The following is a 16,941-nucleotide window of genomic DNA, read 5'->3' as shown; positions in this document are numbered from 1 at the left end:
ATCAGATTTAATACTTGTCCTAGGAAGAGGAGGAAAAAAGTGGGAGAGGCAAGGGTTTTCCTTCTTGTTCTCAAAGTTTTCTGACTTTTAAAGTTGAGTCATAAGGGGAGGAGCATTATAAAATGACCTGTTTAGTGGTATCACCTGCATTCTCTCCTTTTATTATTTCCAGCTGTGCCTCTGTCTTGCATATTGTTAGCTTTTTATTCTTTTTCTGAGTTCTTTGGTCTGTTATTCTTTGTGCGGTGTGCTTGGTCCTTTCAGAATGTCTTTTCTCATCTTCCCCGTATCACTACTATCTGATGTGTTACCCGTTGCCAGAACACGTGGTGTCTACATCTGCTCTGACAGCAGCAGGTTGGATGCAAGCAAGATTCCATACCCTTGTGTGAACATGAAGGCTGTTATAAATTTCCCACTTGAAATTTGTGCGTGAAACAGCATGAAAGGGAAGTTAGCAGAATGCCAACTCATATCGGAAGAACTTCACAGTCCCGGTAAAATTGCAAACTAAAGTGTTATGTATGTTTAACAAGTAATTAACTTTTATACAATTACCTGTCTTTGAGGATTATCTGCATCACTTTATAAACTGAGAGAACTATACAAATTCCAAAACTGTCTGCTTCCACTTCAGAATTCGCATTTACATGGGCGATATTTCTGGTAATTACTATCAAAAAGCACGCAGAGTTTCAGAAAATACCTTGTGCATTGGAGTTTCCCAGTATGAATCCTGTCTTACCAATATATTCTTGTTGGTGGGGAAAAGCGTTGTTTGTGTGTGAGTTTGCATGCACGCTATTTTTAGTGCCTTAAAAATAATTTTCCTCTAAATGAACTGAAAAGAAATAACATGCTTATGCTAATGAGGCATTGATTACAGCCACCCACGGTTCTACTTAATATTTTTCTCTATTGATTTTTGTTTGATTACTAACACTTAGAGCTGGTTTCTGTTGGAAGTCTGCTATTTTTGGTGTATTGATATCTGCATTTCTCAAAGAGCCTGTCTGGCCAATGTGACTATCGCATAATGAAAAAATTGTTACAACAAATGTTCATGTATTATGAATGACATGCTGTCAAATGTTATGTAAATACCTGAGGGCTCAATATAGTTTCTGCAGATATTAAGAAAATATACACGTTTTAAAAATACACATTTTTCCTTTGTGAACAGCTGGTCAGGTACCACTTTTAAGCTGCTTTTCCCTCTGTTTGGAATGAGAACCCCTTGAGAATGAGTCACAGCAAATGGAAAGGAGGAATTTAGTAGGTGGATATTGTTTAGATTGTAATATCTTGCAGATAGGATCAAACAATCCCTTTTCTTTCTTGTTTAGTTTTTCAACAATGCTCTGTAGATAAAACAAATGCTGTTAACTCTTTGGCAAATGGCATCTGTTTTGTTTAGTTGCTCAATATGAAGATAGTTTAAGGGGGCTTCCTATATGAAATACAGCTATTGACTACTGAATAACTTTAATTTAAGCACCGCCATTATAATAAATGCAATACGTAAGTCATTTTACCCTATAGCAGATGGGTGCTTAAGTCTGCAAGAGAAGATCAATGGAACAATTTAGCTTTTTGTGTTGTTTCAGTGTAGAAAGACAGTCTGTTCCAGATCAAGAGAGGCCTGCTTAGAGTATTTAGGTTTTATTGTAATAAAGCACAGTGTTACATAAGTTCACATCAAAAGAAGTAGAAGTGCTATTGCAAATTCATAGCAATTGTCTATTAGTCTGTTTTTAATAATTTTTCTTTTGCATGTAATCCTGTTTAATTAGATTATGCTCTATCTGTTGTTTCAAGGCTCCATAAACAGGAGTCTTATATACCAGCTGCTAGAGCAGGAGTTACTGTCTAAATGATATTCACAATGAGTATTTGGAAGGTTTACAATTATACCCTTGCTAATAAATTGTGCTATTTTCCCCAACAGTTTTAAGTGCTAATCTTCAGAAGGCATTTTAAAATTAGCTAAAATTCTGTCAAGAGATTTACAAAAATTGTTAGCATGAAGATAATTATGTCACAGTCCTTGGACTCCATCTCTGATTGTGTGCATAAATCAGAAAATGTCAGCTGTGTTTTCCCTTAATAATTATCGTTGCAGCAATATATTACAGTTTAGCTTACTATTATAATGTTGCTTTAGGTTTATAAAACACAAGATAGTTATTTCTAAAGTTTTTTGCTGATGAAATATATCAGATTTCCAGAATAGCAAATGTTTATTGGTGCTAACACTTTATTTATCAATAAGGTCAATATGGAAATAATCACTCTACACTTTTTATACATGGACCTTTTTATGACCTAAAAGAGGTCAGCTTTTTTATCACAACTTTTTAAAAAAGATGTCTGTTCTCCAGTATGGACAATATTTTCAGAAGAGCAAACTGATGTGTCCAGCCAGGTGGTGTGTCATGGGATTGATTTTTTATTATTATTATTTTTTGGAAATCTGTCATAGCTACCTTTGAGGAGGTAGGTCGCAAACTGAAACATGGAGATGGCTATGTCCTTCAGAATTTGGACCAGCACTCCAAAATCTAGGTACAAGTACATTTAGCATACACGTTTCAAAATTTGGCTGCATAAACAGTAGAAAATTAAGACGCTGTACTCTGTAGGAACCTTTTTCATGGATTATAAAGAAAAATGGGATAAAAACTTTGGTTTAGCATTAGCACCAATAGTAGACATAAACTTAAGAGGTGAGAGCAATTCTAGCTTTTAAATGCTATATGTTCCTTATGATTTTTATACAGAGGTCATTTGACAGTAAAAATGTAAGTTCATTTAATAAATGTTTGGGAAAAAAATAAGCTTCCTAAGAAAATTTCCTAAATTTATGTGAAAGCAATAAATTTTAAGAATTCAGCAATCCTATTTACCTACAACATTTTTCATGGGGGAGAGAGAGGAAGAGGATATTTTAGGTAAGGTTTCTGATCTGGCAGCATATCAACTAGGATAAGAGATCTGTTCAACTTCAGTGTCACAGGCTGCCTTAGAATAGGTCTTACACTGTTGTCAGATCAAAAGATTTTATTTCTCAACTATCTAGAAATGTGTGCAAGACATTATCTGTAATACTAACACTTTTGAAAGTCTTAAGTGAAATATTTCAGGATAGAGCGGGATGTGGCTTAATGTGATCCCACTCTTATTTGACTGGATGGAAGATTTACAGTTGATTTTGATGGAAGTAGGACCACTTTTATCAGTACGATATTGCAGAATGGGCAAATTTGGGTTTTGGTGTTCTCAAAACTATCTGAGGCCTGTCACAGAAGAGCAGATAGCAACGCTTTTGTGATTTAGGGAGATCCTCAGTGGTGATAGCAGGGGGTGACACCAGGTGATACCAGGTTTTGCTTTCTGAGTGTTGCATTTGACCCACTAGACCAAATCAAGAATTGTTTTTCTAATGACTAAGTCAAGCAAAGAGGGCTTTCACATTCAAGATAGAAACATATACAAGCTGACAAGACTTATTTTAAAAAATGTGACTTTGCTTTTTCCAGAATCCTAGGATTTCATTTAAAACTAGAGTGACTATTTAAATTTTCTAGTTATGTGAACTAGAGATAATGTGTTACTACAGCTAGTGTCAAAGAGTAAAACTCTTTTGAACTTGGTAGTTGCTGGCTGATACATTATTATTATTTTGTTATAGAAGCTTTGTTCATTAGTTTTCCTTCTTCCTCATCTTCATATATTCACCCTTCATCAATTCATCTTTCTCATTTCTGATTGCATGCCTCACCAGCATGCTGTGTGTAACGCCACAGATACTTATGGGTATCTAGGGTACATAACCCTTTTTAACTAGTTATCACATAGTTTTATTTAAGATCTTACATGATAAATTACCCATTCATTTATATATCCAAACTGTTCCCTTGATTTTTTTGCTTTATTTAAAAACCTTATTTATTCCTTAAGAAGAAAACACAGGATTTTTTTTTTTTGTGGCTTTTTGACATGCATTGATAGTTTGACTTACGATGACCATACCATGTCCCTAACCATATCTCTGCCTACTTATTTTTCATCCTGAACTTCTCAAAGGTGATATTTAGTTTAGTGTCATACAGCACTATAGATCTGCCAACAGCAATAGCATATAGAGTAATATATATTTATTCAACCAGAGTTAAAGTTTCTAGACGCTATCTATACCCACAGAAAATCACATGGCAGTAAGCCTCCAAAACCATTGCTTGTTTTGAATTTTCTACTTGAGCTGCTGCTAAAAAAAAACAAAACACAACCAAACAAAAAAAAAACACCCAGGAGTTTAATTGCTCATTATACTTGAATCTGCAAAGTATTATGGACCAAAACAAGCTTTCCTGTGCAAGATGTATATAAATATTAACCTAGATGTTGTACTAAAGTTTCATCACTTTGTAGATGTATTCTTCAGAGTATTCTCATGCTCAGTTTCATGCATATTGGTGGCCTTTCTCATATACTGATATTCTTTTAGAGGGTCTAGAGATGTAGTGCACAACCTGATACACAGAGCTATGAAGAAGTAGCATCTACAGACCTGTAACTATGCTTATATTTTGGTCTTTCAGACTTTGTTCTCTTCTTGTTGAGAAGATTGGATCCAAGATAAGTTTTGGATTAGTGTAGCTCTAACTGGAAAGCAGTAGGTATAATTAATAGTTGCTTATTCTCCTGTTCAATATGTATGCAGTAAGTGGTGATATTGTACTATGAGGTTATCTTCCTTTAGGTGTTTGTATCTGCCTCTGTTTTTGGTCATTTTTTTGCCTAATGGTTATAGGCTTTCCAGCCACTGTACCTTGGATGAGAGCTGTTTGGCTTAAAGTAGCTGAGAAAGATAGATGTGATATCGTCCAGAAACAATTGGCAGGAGTGCTAAAAGTAAGTTCATCTTCTTGCTAACTGAATTATTATAACACCTATTATTTGAGTCTTTAAAGCATGTTTTATTGTTTGTCCTGGATTATCTATTCATTTCCACATTGGGTTTGTTGTTGAGAGGGAATTTTTGTGTAAGACAACATGGTCGCAGCATTTTCTTTAGAAATGAGCCACCTTTGTTGCCCTTCAATTGACTAACACGGTATGGTCTACATAGACAAAGAATAAATACTAGCTGAACAGAATTTGGTGACTTACTCGTTTTAGGAGTTTCCACCTAGAGACCATCAGTTATTTTCTGTTGTAGGTTTAGAGAGGATTTAGGTCTGTTTGATAAAATCTTGTGAGCTTTCGATCCTCTGTCATTCTCTGCATACTTTATAGTACAACATCAAGAGAAATGAACTGCGTGATGGTCAGATTTTCCTGAACCTGTGCTGAGATGCGGGTGGCACAGGACTGTTAATGAATGGGCTTTCCTCTTACAGTGCTTGGAGCTGTATTCCAAATGGTGTTTCCTTTGGTCTGTTTTCCAGGAGGATGTGAGATTTGATTGTTTTCTTGCACAGATGCTTTTAGTTTAGCACAGATAAATCTGGAATTCTTTATTAGTATTGTCAGTTTGGATTTCTTTTGTGTACGTGCTTGGAGCTGAAAGTCAATGCATGCTGATCCGAATAATGGAGTATTTAATGGTAGCACTCCCTTTCTTTCTTGTGTAATCCCTTTGAGTTTTTGAGTGGGATTTTGCCATACAAAGGGCATCTGATTGTAATAAAAAACAAAGACAAATATTAGATTAGCCATGGGATAAGATTTACTAGTACTTAAGACATTTATCGTTTTAATAAGGGAAAGAAGATTGCAGAGTTCAAAACGTAGGTTTGTTTGTTTCTGCTGCTCAGAAATGTAACGTATTGTTAAAGGATTAAAACTTTATGTTAAAGCATGTATAATTTTATTTAAAAATAACATTAATTGACCAAGCTAAGAGATCTTGTTAGGACATTTAGAAATATGTATTTTCTCTCCCATAATGCTCTTGCAAGAGCTGCTAATTGAATATAATTATAAAAAATAAAGAATCAACACACAAAAGAAATAACAGGTAATATTTATTATAACTCTTTCAGATATCAACTTGCAAATTAATTCAAATATTAAAACCTAAAAAGCAATGTGACCACATAACAGTTCATATATTCTGTTTGAAGATACTGCATAAAGAGCCTGACAATGGTGTCTTCATGGTTGTTAGCGATAGTAACCGCTATGCTTGCAACTTGCGTTTCTTTTCGACCCATGTGGCAAAATGATGCCTCCCAGAGGTAAGTTTTGGCATTGGCGAAAGGTGCTGCAAAGAACAGGCGTACCTCAAAGACCCGTGCATTGGAGGAGCCGCAAGACAACACAAAATCCTGTGGACGATGCAGGTGTTCGGAGAACTCTTGTTTGCTGGTATTTCATACTCACTTTACACAGATATAAATTTCTGTATTACCCAGCATCTGCTGAATCAATTTTACTGCCTATATGGGAGTAGGAGAAAAGCATTGGCACTCTGGAGTAATGGAACTAGTCACACATTTAATAATAAGTAACAGAACATAGGGAAGTTTTATTTCATTTATTGTTGCAAAATCGTTGGCTTCATATTACTTTTAGAAATACCGGCGAGCTCTAATCTGGAAAATATATCAAATCCTTGAGATATCCATAAGCAATTAATCTTTTCAGTTTGTTTTAAAAATTGTAGAGCTAATAAAGCTAGGTTTGTTATAACAACACTGCCTGCTTCACTGGAATAGAATTTATAACTTCTATTATTGTAAATACACATTTAGGTTTTTATTCTTGTGTGTGTAGTAGCTTTGTTGCCTTGCATACTGATAAAGGAAAATTTTATTTTCCTTAAAAAGGGAAGGAAGGAAAAAAGTGTAAATTCTGTACATTTCATTATGGAACATTTATAAGATTTCCATGACAACCATATAATAAGATTCATATTTACTTTGTTTGAGTTCTCAATGTCTTTTTAATGACTCCTGTGTAATTAAAACAGAATGCATAATTTGTGAGATTACATAATATAAATCAGTTCTGTTTGCATGATGCTGAATAATGTCAATACATGCACAATATACTGTTTAAAAGCCTTACATGGATTCTTCCATTTGTTGCAGAACTGTGAGAAACTAGAAAATAATTTTGATGACATCAAGCACACGACTCTTAGTGAGCGAGGAGCACTTCGAGAAGCAATGAGGTAAGTCTGGGTCACCATAGCAACAGTCACAGATGTGGTAAAGAAAGAGTCATTCTTCATTATTGGGGGAACAAATGAGTTCATTGCCACCATTCAGCTCTATTCTCTAAGGTATTAATTTGTCAGTGGAGAGGCTTCCCTTGAGGCTGTACTTTGGTTTTGAAGCTGCATAAATGTTAAGCCTGACTGCACAGTAAAAAACGTAAATGTTTAATTTGTTATTTAAAATCCTTAAGGGGTGCCTTGCTTTATATTTATACTAAACTGTGAGTGAATGAAAATATTGTTCATCTAAATTCTGTAAGTGTTAAAGAAATTGTATAATGCTGTTTGAACAAACCTGTGTTTGCTTCTAAATTGGATTTGATTTTTATGTATGTAGTGGCCTGTGTACTCTGATTTTATCACCATATTTACATGATTTTGCTTTCCTTAATGGAATTTTAAAATATATTGTGTATTTCATATATTGTAGAAATGTATATTTTGCTTAATATCCTCTTATCACTTCACGTAATGCTTATTGGAGGGGGGTTAAAAGTAGTCAGTACACAAATCTTTTCCTAACACCAGTACTTGTGCTGTAGAGTATCTGGGAACAGGACTCCAAAGAAACTCACTAGCTATAGTGCCCGAAGAAAGGGAATGATCGGTGTGATAAAAGGAGGTGGAATTAGAGATAAGTTTTCTAAAATAACTTGCTGAATAAATTCAGAAAGAATGGTAATTTTAGGATTATCTTTGTATCAGAAAATTAGAGTAACCTATACTTTGAGAGGTTTTGAAAGACAGATAGTAAGGTGTAATGATGCACACATCACTTCATTTCATTTGCCTAATGTCAAAGTAACTTCTTAAATTTGCATTTGCACAGTAAAAAATAAAAACAACAAAAATATTGAGAAGAATTTGAAAAACTAATTACACCCATTTGCTATGATTGTGTTCATAATGCCTGTACATTTATGGATGTGTGAATGACTTTACTTGCGTGACTCTGAATGACTTTATGTTCATGATGCTCGTGTCTCATGAACACTGCTATGAATAACTGTTTGTAAAGATGTTTTGCAATGAAATGCAACCTGCCTCTTTTAAAGCCCTACTTATTACCTCCAAATTATATTATTTCCTTCCTGAAATATTCAGAAAATGATTTCAAATAAAGATTTAGGGAACATTTGGTGTGTGAAACTACTTCCAGTATTTTCAGCAAGCTGGGTTTCAAGTTGCTGGTCTCCTGTAACAACATTCCATGGATGGTTTGCGGTGTTTTGTGCTACATGACTCAGCACAGTTAATCTTTTAAAAACTTGGAAGCTGACAGCTATTTGGTGATAAACATTCACTAGCAAAGGGATCTTTGGCATTTCAAAGGTCATGTATCTGTTACAAGGTCTGTATAGAAGATTCTTATGATTCTATGCATTGCATACAATAAAAAGCACTCTCCAAACTCATAAATTTGCATCTTGGCCATTTCTGGTAGCATACAAACCATTCTGAGAAATAGTTATTGATTAAGTGTGACAGATACTGTGCAGTGCTGGAATTCTCTAAATTGCAGGCAATGTTATATGGTTATATATATGTAATTATATAGCTCTGTTTTTTTCTTAGATGTTTTCATGGAGGTAAAGAAAATACCTGACTTACTACATTAACACTGTACCATGTTTTTACAGAATACTTGAATAATACATAAAAGGTGCAAGAGATTAGAGAGGTATATGTGTATAGTTGCATGTGTTTTTTGTATGTTTGTTTGTTTTCAAACATATAAAAAGGCATTTATTTTAGGCTGTACAGTTCCTTTCAGCTGCTGCACAGTCACCACATAGCCTTGATAGCTGCATTTTTCTATTTGGATCCCAAGATAATCTGCAGCATATTTAATTCTAGCAATACGTCTTTGACAGATGAAAGTTCACTCTTTACCCATCACCATAGTGGATGTTGGACCAAGCAAGGGACGACGTAGATTTCTGGCATTGGTATTGAGATACCTGACTCCTTTTTGTTGGGGAAGCATGTGGAGAGGTTTGCACATTGCACAGAGGCACTAAAATCATATGGGCATGAAAGCAACAACAAAAAATCCTAGTTGGATAGCTAAGCGGATGTGTGTGGATCTCAGATGAGCCTTAAGTTGAGTGGGCAGTCTGCCCAAATCCTCTCTGATTTCCCAGAGTAGTACTACTGGTCTGCCAGATGAGAGACACAATGAATATTTTTCCCCAGTGCTCCTGTTTGGAACTAGACCTTCCGTTTTAACTTTCTCTTTGAGAAGAATGGTCAATTTAATATGGGTTTCAGTACGTTTGTAGTCTATGAATATCACTGTGCTCCACATAAACACAAATAACCAAGAAGGGTCTTGTTCTTTTCCAGCTCTTCAGAAACCAAATAATACTCAAATTAAGGATTACTGGAAAATTACGTTTCTTGTTCATATACATAAAGCGTGTATGTGGTGTCTATGTGTGTATGTGCAAAATGAACTTTCTGGAAGGTTTTGAAATGACTATAAGGCATGTGAACTTTCTCTAGTTCTGCTTTACATATTATTTTAGACCTTGAATGAGATAATGAGATAAGCTAAGACAGTGTTATCATAAGAATTTGGTTTATAGTTGTTTGCATGTAAAATCAGAAAGCATTCAATTAATTTCATGTTATTCTTGTTTTGATGATATACTCTAAAAGATTTATTATATTTTAATGTAGCTGTAAAGCTTAAGTAAACAATAAAAATAAATGATTTTTTTGAACAGAGGTTTATGAATGGACAGTGTATTGCTTTACATACCTTGAAAGTATATACTATCATATAATTAGGTGTTTTATGTAGCTGGCAGAAAAATAGCTTATATATACACCTATAATATCAGGTTACGTAAGTAAGAGCATTAAGCTTTTATTAAGCAGGGCTCAATTTCTACTTCATATATTAATCCTTGTAAAAAATCTGGATCCTGATCCTCAGTGAAGCTTCATTCTAGAAAATCAAAGGAGCTCTTAGATTGGTTTGGTTGCTACATGGAGATATGTGGCATAGGTAACTGTCTGCTGACCCTGGTGTCATAGGAGGCTAACCCAGAATGTGGACTGTTGCTGTAACTGTGCCTCTGGGAACGTACAGTAAAGCAGTCCTGAGGACTCTTAATACAAACAAACAAACCCTGCCCCCAGTTGCCATAAAGTAAGTTTTAGCAGAAATGTGGAGAAAATCCAAATCCAATCATTTAGTATATATTTAGAGGAAAAGATGTAAATTAAGATTTAAACTAGGTTTAACAAGGTGAAGGACAAATTTCAGAAAGCAACACATCAGCTGGCTGGAAGGGAGTGTTTTTTTTTTTTTTTGTTTTTTTTTTCTCCATTTTTTTGCAGCATGTACAGACGTACCGGTAAGATCCTCCCGAGCCTCCCCTGCTCGAGGCTGAACGCCCCCAGCGCTCTCAGCCTGCCCTCATGGGGCAGCCGCCCCAGTCCCTCGATCACCTCAGTGCCCTTTGCAGGACTCTCTCCGGTAAGGCCACGTCCCTGTGGTGGGGAGCCGGGCTCTGGGCGCAGCGCTCCGGGTGTCTGACCAGTGCTGGGCCGTGGGGAGGGATCACCTCCCTCGGCCTGCTGGCGACGCTGGGCCTGATGCAGCCCAGGGCACTGCTGGCCTTTGCTGCGAGGACACGCTGCTGGCTGGTGGTCAGCTTGTCCTCCCCAGGGCCTTTTCTGCAAAGCTGCTGGCCAGACGGTTGGCCCCTGCCTGTGCTGGTGCCTGGGGTTGTTCCTTCACAGGTGCAGGGCTTAATTTATCTCCTTTTCTTTGAACTCCATGAGATTCCTTTGGGCTTATTTCTCCAAGCATGTTGATGCCCCTCTGAGTAGCAGCACAACCCTTTGGAGTATCAACCGTTCCTCACAATATTCCAACATCTGCAGAAATGCTGAGGGGTGACACCTTTGTGACTCTATACACATAGAGTATTGCATCTTAAATTACTCTACTAATGATATGCTTTAGGCATCTGTCTAGCATAGATTTCATGAACTTGGTGTCAGACAAATGAAGCCATAGTGGTTAACATCCTGTGAATCTGGCAATGCGGTTATTTACTTAGTGATGTGGTGGCTTATGGATGTGAGCAGTCAGTTAGTAAGACTGGTGAGATGTTTTATACATGAATAGGTCTTACTTGTAGGTAAATACATCTTCAGCCTGTCTTCTGAACGTTGGCTGAGTTGCGTGAAAGCTTTGCAAGTGAAAATTAAAGCTGAATATTTTTTCTATAGACTTCATGTTAATAAAGAAAGATTTAACCATATTTCATATTTCCAAGTGGGAAAGGAGAGAGAGAAAGTTTACTAGTCTGTTTGGCTCAGTCTAAAAAGGCACCAAACTTCATTTGGAATTTTCTTTTGCATTCGCAGATTTGCATACTGTTTTGGATAATGTGAACATGGGAGTGAGGCTTCAGCTATGATTTCCAGTTTGATAGAAGCAGTTTCTGTTAATGATATTCACTCTGTTGTCTTGACAACTGTGTAAGTTGGGGTTAGTAATAATCAAGCTGCTTTTAATATGATCTAGACTCAGATGTCTTTGACAAACAGTTTCGATGGCTGGGCAGAACCCAAGGAAATTATACTGTAGGAAGTTCCATGACTTCACAAGTGTTTGTGGGTTTGCAGAATTAGAGCAAGAAATTTTAAAAACTGTGGGCAAATGTATGCAGTGCAAACTACAGAGTGTATAATAACCTGCTTGTTAGGGCTTCAGGTCCGTACTGGGTATGGTAGACGTATCAGTGCTGTGTTTATCTGTACCATTCCCAAAAAAATGTTTTTTGTTGGGGGAGAGGAGGAAAAACAAACAAACAAAAACCCCACTTTTCTGACACTTCAGTGGACAGGAGCCTGTTTCTGCTTTTGAGCCATGCAGCTTTATAATTTAAGGAAAAAATTGGATAACAGTCAAAAATTTGCTTTTTAGCAAACTGCAGGAGATGTTGTCTGATGTTGGTACTGAAAGAGATTTTGAAAACCACTGTGGCAGATGGCTTACCACAAAGACTCCAAAGATGCCATGCAGTGGGTGCAGTGTTGTACCTTTCAGTGACTAACAGCTACTCATCTGCAAACTGTTAGAGCAGAAAATTGCATTAGAGAATCTTGAGTTCCCTCTATGGGTTCCCCCTTTGTTACTTTTTAAATGGAAAATTTTAAAATATTTCTTGGATTTGTTTTTTTGCTACCATTAACAATCAGGCAAATGCCCTCGATTGCTACTACCAGGCTTATGAATACCTTTAGTTTCACCAGCTTGTACACTGGAAAAGGCGTAGGTTCATCTTAAAAAGAAAAAAATGCAGAGATAAATTGAGGAAGCTTGTTGATGGTCTTGTACAGCTTTCTGTAGGTTATCGATATTTGATTTTTTTATGTTCAAGGGCTGTGAATGGTTTCATTAGAAGGTGCCTTACACTTTAAAAAAGGTGCCTTACACATTTAAAAAAAAAAAGTCTGGGACACACTAGCTGGGCATGCTACAGCTTTGTCAAAGGAGCCCGGTGTTTTTGTTCAAGCTGTTGAAGCTCATGCTGTTTTGTCTGTAAGTCATGAATTTACTCTCCACTGTAGCCAACCTACATGGTGAACCACATTCCACATGTGCTCAAGAAACTACTACATTAATATCAGTTCTGTGTGGAGACAGAAACCAGTTTGCCTTTTCCAATACTATTTTAAATATTTGCTCTTGTTTTTTTATTTTTTTGAGACATTTATTGAAGTTCTCAAAATCGTCTCAAAATGTGATCTGTCTTCCCTCCTCTCTTGTCTCCATCATGTCCTTTTATAGTCTCTGGGCTTTGTATTGTCATGGGCATCTCTGATGCTATTCTCCTTCGAGTTCAGGATAGAAAGCAAAGCTGACTGAAGATAAAATAGTCTTTGTTTGAAAGTGCATTATTATGTGGTTTGTGTCTTTGCATTGTTATGTTCATTATGGGCAGATCATAATTATCTTTTCTGATTATAGTGTGTTTAGAACACTTCAGTTATACTGAGTATATTGAGTATTAGTAGCTATGCTTGCCTTTTTTTTTTTTTTTCTTCTCTACTTCTCAGGAATCTTGACTTATGCTGTACCAGGTGTTGCAGTTCTGGAGATAAGGGTAAATCTCCATTTTCCTAGAAACGTTTTGTATATTGGGATGAGAGTCTTTCAGAGATTAAATTGGGTCCAACTGTGCCCCAAGATACTTAACTTTCATCAAAGTTAATCTGCCCTTCCTCTGTAGACTTCTGAACTTAAATCCTGTTTACTTACTTGAGGCTATCTGGGAGAGCTGTAGACTTCTGAACTTAAATCCTATTTACTTACTTGAGGCTATTTGGGAGAGCAGGAAAAGATTTTCAGTAAAACAAGTAGATTCCAGTTGAACATTAAATTTAAATAATAAGATCCTAATATGGTGGATTTTTTTTTCAATAAATTAGTTGTATAAGAATTTGTGCAGTACTGCACATTGAGCTATTTGGCTACAAAATTTTGGAGAAACTATTTCCATTTGCAATTCTAAAGAATCAGAGGCTTTACAGGAAAACCTCTTTTATTGGAGTTGCTGTTGAAAAAGTTGGTTGGCAGCCAGTTAAGCCCTGGACCACTTTAGACACCCCACTACTGAGCCACGTTTCTTGTTCATAAGTATATAGCCATTCTAGGGTATATTGTGCTAGTAGAGGTCTTGCCATTTTAGGGATAAATTCCTTGACTGCCAAAATCATGGGCAAGGGCTGGTTAATACTGCAGGAGAGGGGAGAATACTGCTGTTCAAGTAGATGCAGATGAAATCCCTGATTTTCCTTCTCTAATACAGGAAGCCATTTAACTATCAGGAACTAGACAGCATAAATGGTTTTGCTCATTTCAAGTTGAATTAGATATATTTCAGTGAGTGTAAAACTGTACCTCCTTGTATTCCCTGCTTCTGTGATCAATTTTTATTCCTTTATTCTACTTGGGCATGCTGGATGAGTGAAGACTTTACCCCTAAATTGGAAAGGCCTGAGTAATCTTTTGGTGCTGCTAAACATTTTGTTGTCCAATAGTGTAACAAAGTAATAACACACAAAATGTATTTTTCTTAATATTATAACTGGGAACAGAGCTCTGAAATGTAACTCTCTTAATATTTTCTCTTCTATCCTGTTCATTTAATTCTTGATGTAAGACAAGAATTCATTGCTCCTGTACTGAGTGTGTGAAACCACGAGTTGATAATGGTAGCTCCATGTTTGCAAAATAAAGTGTTGTTCCTGCAGTGTGGTCCAATTACACAATAGTAAAGCAGGGATGTAACAGAGCAATGCTGCTTTCCTATTTGTTTCAGTAAGTTTAGCACAGCGGGAGATGTGGCATTCTTCCAAGATAATGCGTCAAGTTTACAGTTGGCTGGAAGTGCAATGGAAGTTATTCTAAGACTTCACATGCTGGCTAATAACTCTGGTTGAATGTGAGAGATAACACCAAATACATTTCATAAGACAACTGTTTCATCGCAAGGATTTTATATCTTAATTTTGAGACACTATGGTATTCCAGAGATATTTGAACAAGTATCTCTGTAGATGCTGCATTTACAGCATTGCAGTTCTAGTGATCGAGTGTAATTTCTGTATGGGTAGAGCTCACATGTATTTTTTTCCAGGAACCTACTGAATCTTATGAAGCTAGAAATAACTTCTCCGTTAATTTGGTCAAATGATGGAAATGGGTATCTAATGTTTTTGAGGAAAAATATATCTAAAATAAGAACAACTGGAAAACAGTAGCATTTCTTTTTGAAGCTTACAGAGCTAGTAACATACCAGTAATTTGGCTGGTAGGGAGAAATCAGAGATACGGCAAGGCATCTTTTTCAGTAGTGAGACCTGGGGGTTGGATAAGAATATCCAAGATTTTTTTTGCTGTTTATGTCATTTTCATTAATTTTGCCATCACTTTAAAGCCATTCTGTAAATAATTTTTTAAAATCCAATGCAGTAGACATCACTTGTACAGGGTCTGGCAGTAGACCTAGCACAACTCTTTCAAAGGTTTTAAAACTTTGAATGATCCTTTCTCAGTAAAACGTGCACAGTAAAATAGCATGGGAATAGCTCTATAAACTTCTCCTTGTTATCTCTCAGCACGTTTCAAGTATGAGGTGGAACAACCACTATTTAAGGAGTATTAGAAAATGGTTCACAATTTTGGAGTTCATCTTCAGCATAATTAGCAGTCTTGGTACAGAGGTTATGAGTGCATGCTAAAAACAATATGTTTTTTTGGTCCCAGATAAAGGACCTTATTTAGTTTTCAGCAGGGTATTGAATGCTGTCATAGGTGAAAATACCATCTGTACTGTGCCTGGTTACGTTTTGTGGAAATAAAGGTAAAATTCCCAGTCCTAGGTATTTTGTATCCCAACTACTCACTTCTCAATCTGTCCTCTAAAAAGAATATCTGACATATCAGAAATATTCTCTACGATAGTAAGTTTAGGCTTACAGTAATTGTTGCGAGCTTCTAAAGCTTGCCAAAGATCTTTAGTTACATACATGCACTTTCCTAAAGCATTTCTGTATGCCTTTGGCAGCATTGATCCAGTAAATGGAAGGTTGTTTGTCATTGGCAGCATTTGTCTTTGCAGGAAGCGTGTTTGTTCCAACTGATTGGAGTTGTTTCAGCACTGAAACCTGAAGAGTGTATAAAAGAAAATAAAGAACTGAGAAAATTCACAGAGTTTAGAGGAAAAAAAAAATAAAATCAGCAGGCTTGGCAAATGTTTTTTCAGGCTGAAGTAGTGTCTGGTGCGTGGGGAAAAATGACCGCTGATTTAGCAGAGCATCAAGGCTCTGCACAGGGCTAGCAACGCAAAGGTAACTGCAGACAGTTATTAACAGGACTGGAAGATGGGATCAGTACTAAGAGTATCCTTTGGTAATTCCTACCAGCATTAACAGCACATGCCAATTGTCCGTGTAGCTAGCATAGTGAGTTTGCTGACTGCAAAAGTATGTTGTGAATGTTGTCTGGGTTTAAGGGTCCTTGTTCATCAGAATTGGCTCACGCAGTGGTGAGTGGAGAAAGAGTGAGAGCTGAGTGGGTGAGGGCACGTGCTGATTTGGCAAAGGATACGGGTTGAATTCCTGGGCCTATTGTGGCAATGATCAGAGTGCCTTCCAGAAGAATAATTGAGTATAGGGTGGTCAAAATTTTCCTCTCAGCAGTGACATAATTTGGCATAGCATGTGCCAATATTTAATGAAGAATACACACTTGGGGCATTCCAAGCTGGCTTTATGCCCCTACAGCTGCTTTTAGAACTCCGAAAGCTTTATTTTGGATTGGGGAAAAAAACAACCAAACAAAAAAACAACGATAAAAAACACATTTGAACATCACCAGTCAGGGATTTTGGGGACAGTATCTTGTGGTAGCAATCACGAAAGGAGGATCAGAGATAAAGATCAAAACTACAGAGAGACAAAACATGCTTGTCCCTGGATATTCTGGATCAGAGTATCTGCTCGACACCTTGGTTTGCTTTGATGACTGACATTGACACTGAGATACCGCTGCTTTTTCAGTAACAAAACCCCAGCTGAACCACTGAGCCTGTGTACGTAACACGCTGTGATTTTTTTCACCTGTTTCCTTATGGACAAACATCCAGTGAGAGAACAAGGTGTTACAGTATGAGTTTTTGATGCTA

The 16,941-nt window shown here is 36.6% G+C and overlaps 1 protein-coding gene across 2 annotated transcripts in view; it reads left to right on the top strand.

Moving 5' to 3' along the window:
* DPYD (dihydropyrimidine dehydrogenase) overlaps window positions 1-16,941 on the top strand; it is a 338,501-nt gene that overhangs the window by 34,425 nt on the left and 287,135 nt on the right. For both annotated transcript variants that reach the window (XM_035333208.1, XM_035333209.1), the window contains exon 3: window positions 7,098-7,180. In XM_035333208.1, the coding sequence (XP_035189099.1) occupies window positions 7,098-7,180 (83 nt within the window). The remainder of the gene's footprint in view (window positions 1-7,097; window positions 7,181-16,941) is intronic.

The sequence above is a fragment of the Oxyura jamaicensis genome, chromosome 8 (assembly GCF_011077185.1).
Source record: "Oxyura jamaicensis isolate SHBP4307 breed ruddy duck chromosome 8, BPBGC_Ojam_1.0, whole genome shotgun sequence".
Classification (NCBI taxonomy): Eukaryota; Metazoa; Chordata; class Aves; order Anseriformes; family Anatidae; genus Oxyura; species Oxyura jamaicensis.
This window is presented reverse-complemented; position numbering and strand designations above follow the sequence as displayed.